Here is a 20,945-nt window from a genome sequence, read left to right on the forward strand (position 1 = left end):
CGCCCACTGTGTGTAAACACAGCGGGCGGATCTCCATAGTGACAGGGACTGACAGATCGGAGTGTTCAGCATAGCTGGACATCCGATCTGTCCTTCTGTCACACAGTCACCTCCCCCCCCACACGTCAGTAAGCACCAGGCATACATTAACCCCTCCCTCTCCAATAAAATTAACCCCTTCCCTGCCAGTGTCATTTTTACAGTAACAGTGCATATATATAGCACTGATTACTGTAGAAATGTCACTGGTACCCCCAAAAGTGTCAAAAATGTCAGTCAAGGGTCCGATCTGTCCGCCGCAATGTCGCAGTCCCGCAAAAAAAATCGCAGATCACCGCCATTACGCGTTAAAAAAAAAAACACCAAAAATGACAGAAATCTTTCCCTTCGTTAGTAAACGCAATAACTTTTGCGCAAACCAATCAAAATACGCTTATTGCGATTTTTTTTACTAAACATAGGTAGCAGAAAACAAATTGACCAAAAATTTAAAAAAAATTGGATTTTTACATTTTTTTTGGGGTGAATTTCATATAAAAAAATGTGAAAAATATTGTTATTTTTTCAAAATAAACGCTTTTTTTGTTTATAGCGCAAAAAGTAAAAATTGCACAGGTGATCAAATACCACCAAAAGAAAGCTCTGTTTGTGGGAAAAAAAGGACGCAAATTTCGTTTGGGTACGGCGTCGCACGACCGCGCAATTGTCAGTTAAAGTCGCACAGCGCCTAATCGCAAAAAGTGGCCTGGACGGAAGACAGCAAAATCCTCCGGTGGTAAAGTGGTTAATTTTGAATGGCACCCCAATGCACCTACACAACACACTTGCATGGCAGTGCAGGTCAAGTCACAGTAACACACTACAGTGTATTGCGGTGTGCTGTGATACACAAAATGGAGCAGGTACAATATTAGGTCCATTGTAGTGCACTAGGAAGCCCATTCAATGGGTTGCCTTAACCATGTGAGCGGACATTGCTCGTAGGGGCAGAAAACGGCCAGAGCGGATCTCAATTTTGAACGCTAGTGACAATCAGCTGACAGTGCCAGAATAAGTGCTGAAAGCTAAAGTGCGACTAAAATACTTGTCCCTAGAAGCAGCCGATTCTTACCATAGAATTCACCTTTAACAATGGAACTCATGGACTCATAGAGTCATGGACCCCAACTTCTTAAGCGTTCCCCTGCGTCTCTGGCCTGGTGTTCTTTTCGTGCTCTGAGTTCTTGTACAGCTTTTCTGTTCTGGAAACCCACCAAGGCTAATGTGATTTCTGCGTTCCACCGACTGCGTTCCCAGCAGCGGAAGTCTATTTCCTGCCCGTCCATGGTGACTAGAGTAAAGTACACTCGCTCCCCTTTCCTCTCCACGCACTCCAATTTGGCCAAGGAGTCAAAACGCAGGATTTTGGCCTTGCCTCTTTTCCGAGGGTCTGTATACAAATGCAAACCTTCTGCCGTCAACACACAACGACGCTTCTTCCACAGCTGAAGAAAACTATCACTGCGTTTCTCTATGTCACCCTCCTTGATGGGGACAGGTGATGCGATAGCAGAACGATGCATTGTGTGATGTATCTGCAAGTATGTACGGTTCCGCTGGGCCCGATTTTTTCCAAGCCGATTGCTTAAATTGTTGGTATTGTTCTGAAAGTCCTCAAGGCCATAAATTTGGACGGTAATGTTCTTCAAAGTTTTAAATCTGAAGGCCAGGTCCTTTTTGGATGTTCTTCTAAGTGTGGGAAAAAAAATCACCAATGACGCTATGATTTTTTTCTTATTTTAAAAAAATCTTGGAAGAAAAATCTCTTGCTGGTGGCTTTTCGATTTATAATCTGTGCAGGATTCACAGTGACGGGATCACGGGTAAAGTGACAAAGCAGAATTACAGTCAACCTCTTGCTCTTGTGATGACTGCAGCTTGAATTGGAGAACTGTTTGCACAGACAGGCAGCTCTGTATGTATGGAGGATGGATACAGGCTGTCTCTCCTCCTCTCTCCTGCCCCAAGCCTTTGGGTGGGACCGAATACACACAAGGTAAACGCTGCAAGTTCTACCCAGTCACTCTCACAGCTGCAAGACACAATCTGCCACTGTAACAGGATGACTGTAGTTATACACTGGCTGGGAGATCCAGCTCCTCCTCTATGGACGGCAGCTAAACACACTGCAGAAACAAAAAAAAAAAAAAAAAACTATTGACAAGCAGCCAGAGCAGAAATAGGTCAGGATTTAATCAATTCTCTATGGCAGTGGAGGATATCGCTGAAGATAAAATCCCGTGTCTACCTAATAGTTATCACAATGGCTTTTCGTGCATTAGGATTAACGTACATTTAAATATGTCCCTCTGTTCCACCTGGGAGAGTTAATTGAATTCTTATAGGAAGACTGTCAAATCAGTTATTACCTACAGCGTAACATACGGTTTGTTTTCGTAAAAGTAGTATTTTGCAAAAGTACTTTGCATTGTTCATTAAAAATTATAAATCTTCACTTTAAGGCTACGTCTACAATTCTTTTGCACAATGTGGTTGCAGTACAGTGTGTTTTCCGTATGGTTTCCATGCATTTTACATAAGGGTTGGGTGCAACGCTTTCATTGTAGCCTTCTTTTCTGAGATCTACATCTGAGTGACGCTTGTCAGGACTGTGTCACAGCAATCGGACTGAACATTCACATGAACTATGTGCTCTTAAAGGAACTCTGCAGAGAGCAAGACAGTTCCCCTAAAACACAGAGCACTCTAGATGGCCATTTTGGGAAAGCCTGTGCCTATTATAGACACGGGATTGCCATGAGATTTGGTGGCCATCCTAGCATTGATGTGATACAGTATCTCCAGTATCTCACAAAGATAAAGTACACCCCTCATATTTTTGTAAATATTTTATTGTATTATATACACTGAAGAAATGAAACTTTGCTACAATGTAAAGTAGTGAGCGTACAGCTTGTACAGTACCCTCAAAATAAGTCAACACACAGCCATTAATGTCGAAACCACTGGCAACAAAAGTGAGTACACCCATAAGTGGAAATGTCCAAATTGGACCCAAAGTGTCAATATTTTGTGTGGCCACCATTATTTTCCAGCACTGCCTTAATCCTCTTGGGCATGGAGTTCACCAGAGCTTCACAGGTTGCCACTGGAGTCCTCTTCCACTCCTCCATGATGACATTACGAAGCTGGTGGAGGTTAGAGACCTTGCGCTCCTTCAACTTCCATTTGAGGATGCCCCACAGATGCTTAATAGAGTTTAGGTCTGGAGACATGCTTGGCCAGTCCATCGCCTTTACCCTCAGCTTCTTTAGCAAGGCAGTGGTTGTCTTGGAGGTGTGTTTGGTGTCCCCTCAGTGTAAATGTGCTGTCCCCTCAAAATAACTCAACACACAGACATTAATGTCTAAACGGCTGGCAACAAAAGTGAGTACACCCCTAAGTCAAAATGTCCACATTGGGCCCAAATAGCCATTTTCCCTCCCCAGTGTCTTTTGACTCATTCGTGTTACAAGGTCTCAGGTGTGAATGGGGAGCAGGTGTGTTAAATTTGGTGTCTTATCGCTCTCACTCTCTCATACTGGTCTCTGGAAGTTCAACATGGCACCTCATGGCAAAAAAACGCTCTGAGAAATGGAAAAAAGAATTGTTGCTCTATATAAAGATGGCCTAGGCTATAAGAAGATTGCTAAGATCCTGAAACTGAGCTGAAGCACGGTGGCCAAGACCATACAGCGGTTTAGCAGGACAGGTTCCACTCGGAACAGGCCTCGCCATGGTTGACCAAAGAAGTTAAGTGCAACTTGGGGGGTCAGCCAATCAGTGCTCAGACCATTCGTTGCACACTGCATCAAATTGATCTGCATGGCTGTCGTCCTAGAAAGAAGCCTCTTTTAAAGATGATGCACAAGAAAGCCCGCAAACAGTTTGCTGAAGACAAGCAGACTAAAGACATGGATTACTGGAACCATATCCTGTGGTCTGTTGAGACCATGATAAACTTATTTGGTTCAGATGGTGTCAAACGTGTGTGGCGGTAAGGACTACAAAGACAAGTGTGTCCTGCCTACAGTCAAGCATGGTGGTGGGAGTGTCATGGTCTGGGGCTGCATGGGTGCTGCCGGCACTGGGGAGCTACAGTTCATTGAGGGAACCATAAATGCCAACATGTACTATAACATACTGAAGCAGAGCGTGATCCCCTCCCTTTGGAGACTGGGCCACAGGGCAATATTCCAACATGATAACGACCAGACTTGTATAAAGTACTCAAAATTTCTACTTGAGTAAAAGTACAAGTGCTCGATCAAAAAATTACTTGAGTAGAAGTGGAAGTGCTCGCAGAAAAAGTTACTTAAGTAGAAGTACTAAAGTATTCAACATTTTTTTTACTTAAGTATTGCAAGTAGTTTTTTCAAAAAATTTGCTACTTAAGTACTAAAAGTAAAAAGTACCAGTAGTTTTGAAAAAAAAATTCTACTCAAGTACTGAAAGTAGAAGTACAAGTACTGTGTTATGTAGTTATTAAAGAAAGAAGTCAAAAGTATGAACATCATATTGTTTTTATTATTTCAAATGATTTATTCAAATGATTAACCTGTGTTTGTTAGTAGTTTCTTGATGCACTTTAAGCGCTGTAGCACCATTTATTTGTTTGTTTCATATTTTCTTTTTATTGGAAAGATTTGGTATAGCAGCTTTTATTATACACAGCCTTTATTTTCGTATGCGCTGATTAACAAATGACATTATACACATTTTTTTGAGCTTTATGCAACCTGCCATCTACTGTTCTGGCAGTGGTAATTTTTTTAAAAGTAACGAGTAACTATGCAGCACAAAAAAAAAATACTTGAGTAGAAGTATCGAAATCATCGAAAAAATGTAGTGAAGTAAAAGTAGAAGTAGGAGAAAAAAATTCTACTCTAGGAAAGTACAGATACTGCATTTCGGTACTTAAGTACAGTACTTAAGTAGTTCTACTTCGTTACTATACATCTCTGATAACGACCCCAAACACGCCTCCAAGACAACCACTGCCTTGCTAAAGAAGCTGGGGGTAAAGGCGATGGACTGGCCAAGCATGTCTCCAGACCTAAACTCTATTGAGCATCTGTGGGGCATCCTCAAATGGAAGTTGAAGGAGCGCAAGGTCTCTAACCTCCACCAGCTTCGTAATGTCATCATGGAGGAGTGGAAGAGGACTCCAGTGGCAACCTGCGAAGCTCTGGTGAACTCCATGTCCAAGAGGATTAAGGCAGTTCTGGAAAATAATGGTGGCCACACAAAATATTGACACTTTGGGTCCAATTTGGACATTTCCACTTATGGGTGTACTCACTTTTGTTGCCAGTGGTTTCGACATTAATGGCTGTGTGTTGACTTATTTTGAGGGTACTGTACAAGCTGTACACTCACTACTTTACATTATAGCAAAGTGTCATGTCTTCATTGTTGTCACATGAAAAAAGAAGATACAGTGCAGCACACATACAGCTCAGTACACCACCCATACATGTCAGAAGATACAGTGCAGCACACATACAGCTCAGTACACCACCCATACATGTCAGAAGATACAGTGCAGCACACATATAGCTCAGTAAACCATTCTTACATGTCAGACGATACAGTGCAGCACACATACAGCTCAGTACACCATCCATGCATGTCAGAAGATACAGTGCAGCACACATACAGCTCAGTACACCATCCATACAGGTCAGAAGATACAGTGCAGCACACATACAGCTCAGTACACCTTCCATACATGTCAGAAGATACAGTGCAGCACACATACAGCTCAGTACACCTTCCATACATGTCAGAAGATACAGTGCAGCACACATATAGCTCAGTAAACCATTCTTACATGTCAGATGATACAGTGCAGCACACATACAGCTCAGTACACCTTCCATACATGTCAGAAGATACAGTGCAGCACACATACAGCTCAGTACACCTTCCATACATGTCAGAAGATACAGTGCAGCACACATACAGCTCAGTACACCACCCAGAAACGTCAGAAGATACAGTGCAGCACACATACAGCTCAGTACACCTTCCATACATGTCAGAAGATACAGTGCAGCACACATACAGCTCAGTACACCACCCAGAAACGTCAGAAGATACAGTGCAGCACACATACAGCTCAGTACACCTTCCATACATGTCAGAAGATACAATGCAGCACACATATAGCTCGGTACACCATTCGTACATGTCAGAAGATACAGTGCAGCACACATACAGCTCAGTACACTGTCCATACATGTCAGAAGATACAGTGCAGCACACATATAGCTCAGTACACCATCCATACATGTTAAAAGATACAGTGCAGCACACATACAGCTCAGTACACCATCCATAAACGTCAGAAGATACAGTGCAGCACACATATAGCTCAGTACACCGTCCATACATGTCAGAAGATACAGTGCAACTCACATATAGCTCAGTACACCGTCCATACATGTCAGAAGATACAGTGCAGCTCACATATAGCTCAGTACACCGTCCATACATGTCAGAAGATACAGTGCAGCACACATACAGCTTAGTACACCATCCATGCATGTCAGAAAATACAGTGCAGCACACATACAGCTCAGTACACCATCCATAAACGTCAGAAGATACAGTGCAGCACACATATAGCTCAGTACACCATCCATACATGTCAGAAGATACAGTGCGGCACACATACAGCTCAGTACACCATCCATACATGTCAGAAGATACAGTGCGGCACACATACAGCTCAGTACACCATCCATACATGTCAGTAAGTGCCTGAGACTCGTGAATGTGGGAGGAGCAATGCCTCATGGGACATGTAGTCCTGGGCAGGAAGTGAGTGGTTCTAATGGCAGATGTTTTTTTTTACCTTGCTATAAGGGCACTGTATACTATACTTTGCAGCTTGCTATTGGGGCACTCTGAAGGCAGGAGGAGCTAGAAGCGTCGGTGGGGAATCCCAGAAGAGGAGAATCAGAGCTTCTCTGTGCAAAACCATTACACAGAGCAGGTATTACATGTTTCTTTAAAAAAAAAGAATCACTTTAAAGACTCTGTGCAGGGGGAAGATCAGCATCTGACCCCAGAGAAGGTGGAGGCTGATAGATTGGAGGTAATAGAAGGTAATAGAAGGCATTACAATTACATTTAAAATAAACTTTTACCTGTATTATGCATTATATTTAAAATGATCATATCCATGAAAAGAAAAAAAGTCTCAGCTTTTAGTACTACTTTAATATAAAAGATTTATTTCTCCCTTCCACTCTTCATATAGCTTCATGTCCGACTCCTAATTAAAATGCTTGTATATCCTACTTCTGGGTGTATTTATTATTATATATATGATATAAGTAATATATATTATTACTTTCGCTGTTTCACAGTATAAATGAACCCCTTATAGTAGCGATTATCTGGTCTTTTTGCATAATTTTCTTTTTTTTTTTTTAACCCCATTATGACAGGTGATAGAAAAAAAAAGCATGCTGCTGCTACTAAACGTCTTAGGCCTGGTTCACACCTATGCGTTTTTTGGTGCTTTTTGCAGAAACGCACTACAGTTTATTTAACATGGTTTCCTGTGGGACACGTTTGCTTCTATGCTTTTTTCAGCCGCTGCATATTTGGAAAGTGTCAAGGACTTTTTTTCAATGCAAAACTGTTCTTTTTTAGTTCAAAAGACTTTAATGGAGAATCTGCAGAAAAGCATGTAGTGTGTTTTTGCAGTGATTTGCGTTTTTTAATCTGCTCAGCAAACAAATTGGTAAAAAAAAAAAAAGCATAACAAAATGCAAAATGCAAATAGCAGCAAAATCATGTGTGCAAAAATGCAGCAAAAAGCACTGCAGAAATGGATCAAAAGCAAACTGCATAGGCGTGAACTGGGCCTTATGCTGGCCATACACATTTTTGGACGAGAATATTCGTACAAAAATTTTTTATACATTCACTGAATGAAAGAATGTCGCTTGAAAATTTCACTTGCTTTTAACATTGTGTTTTAATATTAATATAATTTCCTGACAGACTCCATGGCAGCATACGTATCGGGTTTGGCCCCGCCTCCAAACCTACCCATAGGACCTCACTCCCATAAATCTTTGCTCCTGTTCAGCACACGTGTTCTTTTTTTGTCCTCCAAAGGATTACCTGATATCCTACCTGAAGATGGATTCCGGGTGATGGATGGCTCTACCAGTCGGGTATGGAGCTCTCCAATAAGCCCCAGCTGCTGCGGGGTATGGAGTAGGGCCGAAGATGTATGCAGCCTTGGCCAAAAAGCCCAGCTGCTGCGGGTGGCCGGTACCCTAAGAATGAGATAAGTCCGGTGTGTGCATCCATCCCTGGTGATCTGCGGTTCGTGAGTACAAAGTCCTCCATGGCAGCTATTTTGTTTATATTGTTGCTCATGCTAGTGCCTTTATGTCTTACCTGGTTTTTTCCTGCTTTCCCTGGTGGCTAGTGGTCCGGGGCCGGTCAGCGATTCACTTCCTGACCGGCCTCCGGTGCGCGCTACTGCGCATGTGCGGCGCCTCGGGAACGAGGCTTGGTTCTCGCGCATGCGCAGTGTAAGCACGGCGCATGCGCAGTAAGCTGGCGTCGGTGGCGATCGCTGATGACGTCACCAGGCGCCATATTTAAACCCTAGAGCTGTCAGCAGTGTTGTGTTTGTACACACTGCTGATACTGGGTGTTCCATATACGAAAATCGTTCGTTTTTTGGTCGTTTTGCTGTGCGCTGCCGCTCTGCCTGCTAACCCTTGGTTCCTGGTGAGTACTGGCCCCAGTTTGGGAGCGCCCCCCCCCCCCCCCCCGCTTTGCTGGTTTTTTCTGACATTGCTGTCCGGCTCATTCTCAGCGGCTCTTTCATCTGTGAATTTTGGTTTGCAAGTCCTGTCTGTTTGACAAAATGCATTAAATTTTTTCTGTTCAGCACCTGCCCACCCTGTGTGTACGGCGAGTTATTTCCCGATACGTATGCTGCCATGGAGTCTGTCAGGAAAACGGAAAATTTATATCAAATACTTACCGTAATTTTCCTTTCCTGATGGACTCCATGGCAGCAGGAGTTCCCTCCCGGATTTCTGTGGAGGATAGTTACAGAACACGTGTGCTGAACAGGAGCAAAGATTTATGGGAGTGAGGTCCTATGGGTAGGTTTGGAGGCGGGGCCAAACCCGATACGTATGCTGCCATGGAGTCCATCAGGAAAGGAAAATTACGGTAAGTATTTGATATAAATTTTCCGTTTTCTGAACAAAAACCACATACGCTGTCTGAAAATTCCTTTGACCAAGAAGATTTCTATTCTGTTCCTTCGTATTTTCCTGTCACTGTGGTTGATATGAACATCGATTTGACCCTACTAACTATTAGAAAAGCAAGCCGAATGTTCTTAAAATGAAAATTTTCATTTGAAAAATTGAAAAAAATGAAAAAGGAAGACATTGTTTCTGTATGACCAGCATAAGTGACAGCAGGCGCAGGGAGCTTTTATTAAGCCACCTTCATATGACAAGGGAGTCGGTCATACATAATATATTACAGTTCTGTCTGAAAATCAGCAAAACAGTCTTTCATTTTCTTTTTTCTTTAAATAAAAAAATGTGATCTCTGAGTCTGATGATATTTACCAGATTCTACCTCCTAATAGTATATACAATATATCTCTTCTGTCTGTTATTCTCAGAGTGAATTAGAGATTTTTCTCCCTAACCATATAGCTGGTTATTTATATTTACCCCTGCATATAGATATTTAAGAATAAATTGCCTTTTTTTTTAAAAAAAAAAACTTTACTTATTAACTAAATTATACACCATACTTTTTTTTAAGGTTATAATCCGATTAATTGAAACAATAATCAGCCAACTTGGGTGGGAGAAGTAAATAGTGGGATACTCCAATTGGAACTATGTACATTGGATAAGGACAACTCTCACTTAGCCTCACCAGCTTGTGGAAGCCGTCACACTGTTTAGACCATACTGCCACATGTGTGGAAAGGGTAAGTCCCCTTGCTCTCTAGCAATAGACTTGGTGATCTAAATCTTCAGGATACTCACTAGCATCTCTTTTACTGACACCCATCCACCTACTCTTATAGCTGCAGGGGTGGCCCACCTCAGTTCAGGCCCCTTGACCTAGATCTGTACTCACTGTACTGCACAAGCAGTCAGCTCCAAAGGGCCTCAGTTCCTGTCTAGCTCTTTAGGCCCTCAGGCCGACTACCTGAGGCTGCATGGCACCTCTACAGAGGAGGAGGCAGCCACCCCTCCCTCCAGGACTCTGCTATCCAGACAACAGACCCCAAGCACATGTGCTCCTGGCATTTATACAGTATCCCAGCATGCACCAAGGCACTTTGCTCTGCCAAATCACCAGGGCTGTATTAAATGTCTGTGCTATGGTGACCACGTGTCCCGGATCGCCCGGGACAGTCCCGCATTTGGAGAGTCTGTCCCGGGTCCCGGTCACCCTCATTCCGGGACAATGCAGTGTCCCGGAATGATCTGAGCCCGTGAGCTGCCGACCGCTGCTGTGCTGTGACAGATAGTCACTTCCTTATACTATGCGATCGCCGAATCAGATCGGCATCGCATAGTACTGTCCAGTGTGTGTGGCTCCTCCCCTGCCTTGCTGCACGCAGTGCGCGGCCGAGTCACGTGACGACGGTGACGTCAGCCGGAGCTGGGATCTCTACTGTGCGGCGCCTCAGCCTGCTGTAACTGACTGTCTGTAATCCAACGGCCGTTATTATCAGCATTTAAGAGGACAAAATGTAAGTTTAACTTTTTAATGGATGTCTGCCTATTCTTTCCTTTGTGTTCAGGGCAGCAAATATTTATTGATATTTATCATATTATAGATATGTTTTTGCCAGTCTCACGTATAAGTTTGACGAAATGCACTTGGGAAAGTAAGTGTCCCTGAATGGCAGTTAGGAAATGTGGTCACCCTAGTCTGTGCACTAATTTGTCAGGTTTCTTCCCACTGTCCAATATGACTCCCTATTGGACTAGTGTAAAACACTCTGCAGACAGACCGAGTTGCACCTGAACACATTGAGCAGACCTCAGTAGCAGATCCTGCTCTCTGGTATACAGAGAACAATATGGATTTACCTGCAATCCCTCTAGTAAGCAGACAGGATTTAAAAACTATACTTTCTCTCTCGCACCTACCTAGGAGGGTGCTTCATGATTATGGTTATAATTATTGCTACTACAGCTGTAATGTCTATCCCCAGCTCTGGTCTATTGTACTGCACTGACTATGCTGACAGCTTTCCTGCTGCCTGTCCCTGAGTTAGACATATTTTATGTTAAGAATAATGATAGGTATTGTCATTGCTGACACTGCAAGCTTCTACAAAGAGAGTTAGCTGGAGGACACCATCAAAGCTGAGCTTCCGAGGAAGTCAACGTAATGACGAAACATGTAAAGCTGACCGACTGTAACGCTCCTGCGTTTTACGTATGATGTGGATTTTCAGCTGCAGAAATATTCCACTTCAGTAGTCATGTAGAGAAACGCTGAGACACCATTCCCAACTCTCAATGACTCATCATGTGTGGATGATCTCAATTCAGCAAGTAAATACACACACTCAATAAGATGTTTCCTAGAGTGACTTATGTATATAGTAACACAGTGATGATAGGCTGAAGAGACAGGTTGGGTAGAGATGGTAGATGACAGACACTTGAAAGGAAATGTTCTTGAAAGTAAGATAGTAGCAGATGGGATGCAGATAGGTTTAGCAATCATGTATGGTAGTAGATGACAGAGTAGCAGGTGGACATACAAGAGAGATCAACCCAGTGCAAGAACAGGTGGTAGTAGGCTCAAGAGCTAGCAATCTTAGATAATGCAGATGTAGTAATAGTCCTTAGTATGCAGAGCTAGATAGTGTAAGCTTTAGTATAAAGGTTATAGAGGTTTCCCCTGTGGGGTACTTATCACTAATAGCAATGTAGCAGAGGAGAGGTTCGGCAAGAGCGGATGATCCGGTAGCGGGATACAGGGATCAGCGCAGCGTGGTTCCGACAGCGAGGTATGCTTGCAAGCATGAGAGCTTCAAGACAGGTTAGCATCAAGGCACAAAGCAGTTTGAACGAACACATGTGAGTGAGAGCCGGCGATCTAAATAGCCATCCAGTCCGGCGCTCAGTGATGACAGCATCAGTCTTAAAGGTGTATGCGCACCTTACCAAAAGAGAATGGTGGGGGCATACACTTATGAAAGAGTAATTAGGGTACTCAAAGGTACCAGAACATTACACCGACATGCCTACCACGGACCCGGAGTGACACGCACGCACCTCCACCTGCCTGCTGGATTGTGATTGTAATTGGAGAGCATACAGCAGACACAGGGTAATTGTGTATTGTGTGGGCAGTGTGCGGTCTAACTAGCTTAGAGTCGTTTATGGTTTTATAGCAATATTTTAATAAAGTTTTCGAACGTATTACACTATGGAGAGTCCATTGTTTTTTGGCCAAGTACTGCAGGAGGCACTGAGGGAAAGGACGACCCAGAGATTTGGGAGTCTCCTTGTATGCAGGGGCTGCACTGGTTGGAATAAGGCTCAAATGTATCATCTATCTGGTGAGCCCCCACCATTCTCCACGGGGTGCACTCGGTGTAGAAGGTTCCCATCACCAATATATATTTTTTAGAGGTTCCCACCACCAATACTCTGCATGCCTAAGAATATATATGGACTGGTGTATGGCATAGCACAGAATACAGGACTGTATTGGCAATTTGCACAGAGCACTGGAGCACTTTATATATGGTTAATCCATATATGCACTTTAAACTAATATTGTTTATACACGTATGCACGTTGCAATATTAATTATTGATTTATTTATTTATTATTGCTGCTAAGATTACTCTTGCACTTTATACATTGTACATACTCACTTACGGTTATGTATGTGGTATATATATGTATTTAAAATATTGATTGTAGTAAAATAATTTGCACATATTAGGATTACTACGCTGCTGGTTAGTAATATAGTTTGTTCTTTTTCCTTATGGTGAAAGTGTAGCAGCTGCATCCTCCCTTATAAAATTCTCTAAGATTATTTATTTATTTATTTATTTATTTTTTTGCGGGTGTTTGTTCAACTAATATATGTGCTAGATAATTTATCTAATAAAGTGGATTTTTTATTACCATATATACTCGAGTATAAGCCGAGTTTTTCAGCACATTTTTTTGTGCTGAAAATGTCTCCCTCGGCTTATACTCGAGTAAAAAAAAAATAAAAAAATGTCGGCCGGCCCGACGTGCTTTAGATTTAAAAATGGCGCCCGGCGCCAACATGTCACCGCGCATGCTCCGCCGCCGCTCTGGGCAGACCGTACACGTTCGGCTATTTCCAAGAATAGCCGAACGTATACGAGCTTTCCCGCAATGACGTGTCGGCGCCGGGCGGCGCCATTTTTAAATTTAAGGCGCCTTAAATTTAAGGCAGGTAGTGCGGCTGTGAAACACAGCCGCACTACCTGCCATTATGCGGGCTGCTGGCATACTACACGAGGAATGCAGTGCTTGTATCCTTTGTAGTATGCCAGGTGTACTATGCCCACAGCACTGCATTTCCTGTAGTATGCTCGCAGCCCCGCATTCTCTTGTACTATGCTCACAGCCCTGCATTCTCCTGTACCATGCCCGCAGCCCTGCATTGTCCTGTACCATGCCGCAGCCCTGCCTTCTCCTGTACGATGCCCGCCGCCCTGCATTCTCCTGTACCATGGCCGCCGCCCTGCATTCTCCTGTACCATGGCCGCCACCCTGCATTCTCCTGTACCATGCCCACAGCACTGCATTCTCCTGTACCATGCCGGCAGCCCTGCATTCTCCTGTACCATGCCTGCCGCCCTGCATTCTCCTGTACCATGCCCACAGCACTACATTCTCCTGTATCATGCCCGCAGCCCTGCATTCTCCTTTACCATGCCCACAACCCTGCATTCATGCCCTGCAGCCCTGTATTCTCCTGTACCATGCCTGTCACCCTGCATTCTCCTGTACCATGCCCGTCACCCTGCATTCTCCTGTACCATGCCCGCAGCCCTGCATTCTACTGTACCATGTCCACCATCCTGAATTGTCCTGTACCATGCCCGCTGCCCTGCATTCTAACCCTAGGCTTATACTCGAGTCAATCATTTTTCCCATTTTTTTGTGGTAAAATTTAGGGGCCTCGGCTTATACTTGGGTTGGCTTATACTCGAGTATATATGGTACTTCCTGTTGTGGCTATGGGACAGAAAATAAAGGGAAATCTCCCCAACGGGACACAGATGGCAAAAAAAAAAAAATGACAAAGGTTATCCCTCCCTTACTCCCTTCACCAAAACTGGAAAAAAAAAAAAAAAATGTTGTCTTTAGTTATTCTTTAAAGTGAACTTGTACCTAGACTATGGATAATAAAGTATTTACATGTTCGTAACAGTCAGTAAAAGATTTTAAAAAGAGCTTTAAATCAGACCTCTCTAGCTGCTTGAACTGTGAAATAATTCATTCTCAAAGATCCTTAAAGATCACTACTGCTCTACAGTCAGAGTTGAGTCCATTTCTAAAAGGTTAGGCCTATTCCACACGGGTGCCCTCCCTTTAGTTTCAGCAGGGGGTCCTAGACTGATCCCATGCTGTGTTGGGTCAGAATGGAAACAGATGTTGCATCCATTCCAATTTTCAAAAAAGAGACTCATGAAAACCCTATGGGTATCTGGATGTAAGTAGACACACATCACATCCATCTATATACACCCACATTTGGCCAGCAAAAGCCTGATGCCTATCCATGTAAATGCATGTGCTGTCATTGTGGAGACTCACTGAAGTTCGTGTTAGGGACTACAGAAAACAGGGTGCCTTTGACAGGGCTCTGTAGCTTACGCATGTATTTGCAAATGTTTGCAGACTAAACCTCTGTTCTTAACGCATATTGTTAGACAGGTCAATTTGGTTGGTCGCTGGTTGGTTGGTAAGTTTGAGCTTGAAAATCTTTTTGTATTTGTTAAACATACGTCCCCCTTCGAGGGCTTCTTGCTGCATAGACCAGCTATAGGTAGGGGCAGCGGCCACTTGTTTGTAAAAGCAGACCTGGACGCAAACTTTTTTCATTCAGTTCAATGAACCTGAATAGACCTGGATGTGTGCAGGTATAGCTGGTATAGGTGGACGCATGGCTTACATCTGGCAACCCATAGGCATTCTTTTCAATTTGGTTTTGATCAGTGTATTCATGGAGGACTAGAAGACTGCGAATATTCTGGCGCAATAGAAAGTAATTACATTGGATTAAAAGCTCTCTTCCTTCTACATCTGAAGTTAAATCTCATTTAATTGAGCTGATATATTTGTGCAATGTGTCAGGTACTTACTGTTATGGAATGCTGGAAAATATTCCTGAGTTCTATTCCTTTTCTCAAGCTTCTCGAGGCTAAAAAGCTATTGGGCATTGTCGGAAAACATAACAGTGGAGAGTTAAAATATATCTCAACTTATGCCGACAAATTTTAGAAACCCCTATATAGTTTTATTGTTCCCATTCACATACCATGCCTAAAAATAATTGAAAAATATTTCTAACCTTTCTGGTTGTTTCTTTAGAACAATATCATACACAGGACTCGGTAGGCAGCTTGTAGTTCAGAATACCTTTGCAATGGACACTTTGGGTTTGTAATGATTTCAAAGCGCATTACCATACAAGGTACCACCCAAGCCTTAAAATCTTTAACCGTAACATCTTGTTTTTAACTGATAATGAAGATCTGCCAGCACAGTCCAAATAGGGTTAATTACGGTAAACAAAACTCCCCAACTCCCTCCTTAACGTTACATAGAGGGGTCAGCTAAGTATGATTTTTAAAGGATATTTCAGTAAATAAAGGTTAATCAGCAATTTAGAAATATTTTATCAATGTTTTGCTATGTGAGTGGGAACATGTAACAAGTAGGTATAGTCCTAATTTAGCTGCAAAAGTGAAAATGGATAATTGTATCAAATACTGTAATTTTCCTTTCCTGACGACAAGCCATGGCAGCATACTAGTGATAGAGTTCCACCTCTTAACCTTCCTAGCGGTATTCCCGAGTGTGGCTCGGGGTTAAATTTCAGTGCCAAAAGCGGTAACCCCGAGCCACACTTGGGGTACCGCTAGGAAGATCGCTGGATCCTGGAATAGAGGGTACTCACCTTGTCCCGGGATCCAGCGCTGTATCCCGGTGGTGTGCGGCTGCGGATCTTCCTCCCGATGCTCTGTGCCCCGGCTTCCGACTCCTGCGAAGTGACACTCACAGGGTAGTGGAACCGGCAGCAAATTCAAATAGTAAACCACACCAAACGCATTGATATATTACAAAATAAAATAAATTCACATTAATTTGACCCCCAGTGCCATTTCCTGCAGTTTTACTGTACTTTTTATGTATATATATATATATATATATATATATATATATATATACATTGGGTACGAAAAGTATTCAGACCCCCTTAAATTTTTCACTCTTTGTTATATTGCAGCCATTTGCTAAAATCATTTAGGTTCATTCTTCTTCCTCATGAATGTACACATAGCACCTCATACTGACAGAAAAACACAGAATTGTTGACATTGTTGCAGATTTATTAAAAAAGAAAAACTGAAATATCACATGGTCCTAAGTATTCAGACCCTTTGCTCAGTATTTAGTAGAAGCCCCCTTTTGATCTAATACAGCCAGGAGTCTTTTTGGGAAAGATGCAACAAGTCTTTCACACCCGGATTTGGGGATCCTCTGCCATTCCTCCTTGCAGATCCTCCAGTTCTGTCAGGTTGGATGGTAAACGTTGGTGGACAGCCATCTTTAGGTCTCTCCAGAGATGCTCAATTGGGTTTAAGTCAGGGCTCTGGCTGGGCCATTCAAGAACAGTCACGGAGTTGTTGTGAAGCCACTCCTTCGTTATTTTAGCTGTCTGCTTAGGGTCATTGTCTTGTTGGAAGGTAAACCTTCGGCCCAGTCTGAGGTCCAGAGCACTCTGGAGAAGGTTTTTGTCCAGGATATCCCTGTACTTGGCCGCATTCATCTTTCCCTCGATTGCAACCAGTCATCCTGTCCCTGCAGCTGAAAAACACCCCCACAGCATGATGCTGCCACCACCATGCTTCACTGCTGGGACTGTATTGGACAGGTGATGAGCAGTGCCTGGTTTTCTCCACACATACCGCTTATAATTAAGGCCAAAAAGTTCTATTTTGGTCTCATCAGACCAGAGAATCTTATTTCTCACCATCTTGGAGCCCTTCAGGTGTTTTTTAGCAAACTCCATGCGGGCTTTCATGTGTCTTACACTGAGGAGAGGCTTCCGTCGGGCCACTCTGCCATAAAGCCCCGACTGGTGGAGGGCTGCAGTTATGGTTGACTTTCTACAACTTTCTCCCATCTCCTGACTGCATCTCTGGAGCTCAGCCACAGTGATCTTTGGGTTCTTCTTTACCTCTCTCACCAAGGCTCTTCTCCCCCGATAGCTCAGTTTGGCCAGACGGCCAGCTCTAGGAAGGGTTCTGGTCGTCCCAAATGTCTTTCATTTGAGGATTATGGAGGCCACTGTGCTCTTAGGAACCTTAAGTGCAGCAGAAATCTTTTTGTAACCTTGGCCAGATCTGTGCCTTGCCACTATTCTGTCTCTGAGCTCATCAGGCAGTTCCTTTAACCTCATGATTCTCATTTGCTCTGACATGCATTGTGATCTGGAAGGTCTTATATAGACAGGTGCGTGGCTTTCCTAATCAAGTCCAATCAGTATAATCAAACACAGCTGGACTCAAATGAAGGTGTAGAACCATCTCAAGGATGATCAGAAGAAATGGAAAGCACCTGAGTTAAATATATGAGTGTCACAGCAAAGGGTCTGAATACTTAGGACCGTGTGATATTTCAGTTTTTCTTTTTTAATAAATCTGCAACAATGTCAACAATTCTGTGTTTTTCTGTCAGTATGAGGTGCTATGTGTACATTCATGAGGAAGAAGAATGAACTTAAATGATTTTAGCAAATGGCTGCAATATAACAAAGAGTGAAAAATTTAAGGGGGTCTGAATACTTTTCGTACCCATTGTATATATATATATATATATATATATATATATATATATATATATATATATGTATAAGTATATATATATATACATACATACATACTTTAACTTATTTATAGTTATTTATTACACTATAATATGATTTTGTGTTTCAAACTTTATCATACCTGAGATGTTATAAAGAAGAACGCACAGTAAAAAAAAAAAATCATATGTAAATAGTTGGTTTGGGCTGCTCATTCTTAAGAATTACATGCAAAATAATTGTACTGCTTCAGCACCTAAAATCGGAAAGAATCATGCCGCCAGGGAGGTTAACCACTCCCTCAGGACCAGTGAAAAGGCATTAAAAAATGATATGTTAGACGCCCCTCTATTCTTTGTAACAAGCCACATACCAAAACGTACAAGGGTATGCTGCCATGGTTTGGTGTCAGGAAAGGAAAGGAGAATTACGGTAAGTATTTCATACAACTTTCATTTTCCTGATACCAATATGGCAGCATACTAGTGATAAATAACTAGCCGACAGGGTGGATACTGCTTGACAAAACCAAAATCAATTTTATTTCAGGGCATAACAGAAGATGAGATAGTTCTGCAAAAATCTACAGATGACAAGGCGCCTGGGTCGACTCTATAATGTCCTAAAAAAGCGCTCTGGGAAGACCAAGATGCTGTTTTGAAGATGGTTTCCTACGACACATTCGAAAGGGCCGCCCGTTAAGCTGTCCCTACAAGGAAGAAAGCTCATAACCCCTCGCTCTGTCCGTTCTACGTATGAGTTTGACAATCCAGCCTGCCAACGTTCTTGCCGTTGTCTCCTTCCCCCGGTACTTCCCTGTTGGGATTATGAAGAGCTTGTCAGAAGACCTAAAAGGCGCCGTAACAGATAAATATTTCCTCAAGGTTCTGCAGACATCTAGTCCATGCAAAATCCCAGAGTGCTCTTCTGGGAAGTTGGGCAAAGCCCAAATCCCGGACTGGTGGAATGATGTTGTTTCTTTTTTGCACAAAGTGGTCAACAGGCCTCAATTCAACTCGATCTGGGAAGAATCTTACATGCCGCTCTGAAGCTCACAGGGCCTGGAGCTCCGAAACACTTCTGCCAGAAGTTATTGCTGTTAGGAAAAACTCTTTGTATGTTATGTCCCAAAGAGAACATTGCTCAGTTGGAGCAAACTGATGGGCTGACAAGAAACTCAGTAATACTGACAGATCACATTGGGGAAAGACTCTTCTGTTCGGTGGACGAATCTTGATGACTGCTTTTAGGAATTATCTGACTAAAGGATCCTCAGCCTGTCTGACTTTAGTTATTGCTGAGTTTGCAGAAATATGCACTTTTAATGAGCTGAGGCTAAGGCCCTAGTCTAAGCCAGACCGAAGAAAGTACAATACCGCTGATAGAGGGGGGACAGTATGATCCAGGTTGTGTTCTGCCAGTATGATTGCAAATCTATCCCAGATCTTGGTGAAATGTTATAAGTAGAGGGTTTTCTGGTTCTCAGCCAGGTGGAAATCACTTTAGAGGAGCAGCCTAAGTTCTCCAGCCTCCCCCTCTCAATAGCCATGTTTGCAGCTACAGCCTGCGTATGTTCGGGTGTAGAAATTTGCCTTGCACTAAGAGATGCTGAATGTAGGAAAGTACTGCCCTGTTGTCCATCTTCAGAATGATTGGCCTGTCCTTGATCCTGTGATGTAGGGCCCTGAGGGCCAGAAACGCTGCTCGTATCTCCAGTATATTTGAGACCACTTGCCCTGGACCGTTTGACCTTCGCCCAGTCTTTCTCGTGGCATTGGTCGTAACAATGGTCTAACCTAATGGACCTAAGAGCTGTGATTTCTTCAAGGACTTCAGCCTTTAGGAACCATGCATGCCTGCCAACATGTACTGTGACATACTGAAGCAGAGCACGATCCCCTCACTTCGGAGACTGGGCCGCAGGGCAGTATTCCAACATAACAACACAAAACACACCTTCAAGGTGACCACTGCCTTGCTAAAGAACCTGAGGGTAAAGGTAATGGACTGGCCAAGCATGTCTCCAGACCTAAACCCTATTGAGCATCTGTGGGGCATCCTTAAACGGAAGGTGGAGGAGCGCAAGGTCTCTAACATCCACCAGCTCCGTGATGTCGTCATGGAGGGTTAAGGCAGTGCTGGAAAATAATGGAGGCCACACAAAATATTGACACTTTGGGCCCATTTTGGACATGTTAACTTAGGGGTGTACTCACTTTTGTTTCCAGCGGTTTAGAAATGAATGGCTGTGTGTTGAGTTATTTTGAGGGGACAGCAAATTTACACTGTTATACAAGCTGTACTCTCATTACTTTACATTGTGGCAAAGTGTAATTTTTTTTTTTTTCAGTGTTGTCACAATAAAAGATATAATAAAATATTTACAAAAATGTGAGGGGTGTACTCACTTTTGTAAGATACTGTAGTACTGCTTACTCTTCACTGGTGCATGGAGGTACGAGGAAAAAGAGAAGAATAGAAGGGCGTGTAACATCTCCTTTTTTTTATCCTGTTCACTGGTCCTGATGGAGTGATCAAGAGGCGTAGCTCTATCACTAGTATACTGCCATGTTGGCGTCAGGAAAATACACCTTAAGCACGTTTCTTTTTTACATCGGTTTTCCTTATTCCTATTATTATTTATTACATCTGACATTTGAGATGTTTAGATTTCTTATATTAGCTAGATTCTGTACCCTTCATTATATTCTGTATTGTTCTTTTAGATACTACATGCATTCCCTGTTTATTTTATCTACTTTATTGTATTCTTT

At 42.8% G+C, this 20,945-nt stretch overlaps 1 protein-coding gene across 1 annotated transcript; it reads right to left on the minus strand.

Moving 5' to 3' along the window:
• Positions 1 to 1,154: 1,154 nt before the first annotated feature.
• LOC309568951 (pleckstrin homology-like domain family A member 2) lies at positions 1,155 to 1,562 on the minus strand (the record flags this gene model as incomplete). The annotated part of the gene is made up of 1 exon (XM_082274716.1): positions 1,155 to 1,562. The coding sequence occupies one exon, from the start codon at positions 1,560 to 1,562 to the stop codon at positions 1,155 to 1,157; it is 408 nt and encodes a 135-aa protein (XP_082130842.1).
• Positions 1,563 to 20,945: the final 19,383 nt, after the last annotated feature.

This window comes from Pelophylax lessonae, assembly GCF_965119305.1.
Source record: "Pelophylax lessonae genome assembly, chromosome: 12".
In the NCBI taxonomy this organism is placed as follows: Eukaryota; Metazoa; Chordata; class Amphibia; order Anura; family Ranidae; genus Pelophylax; species Pelophylax lessonae.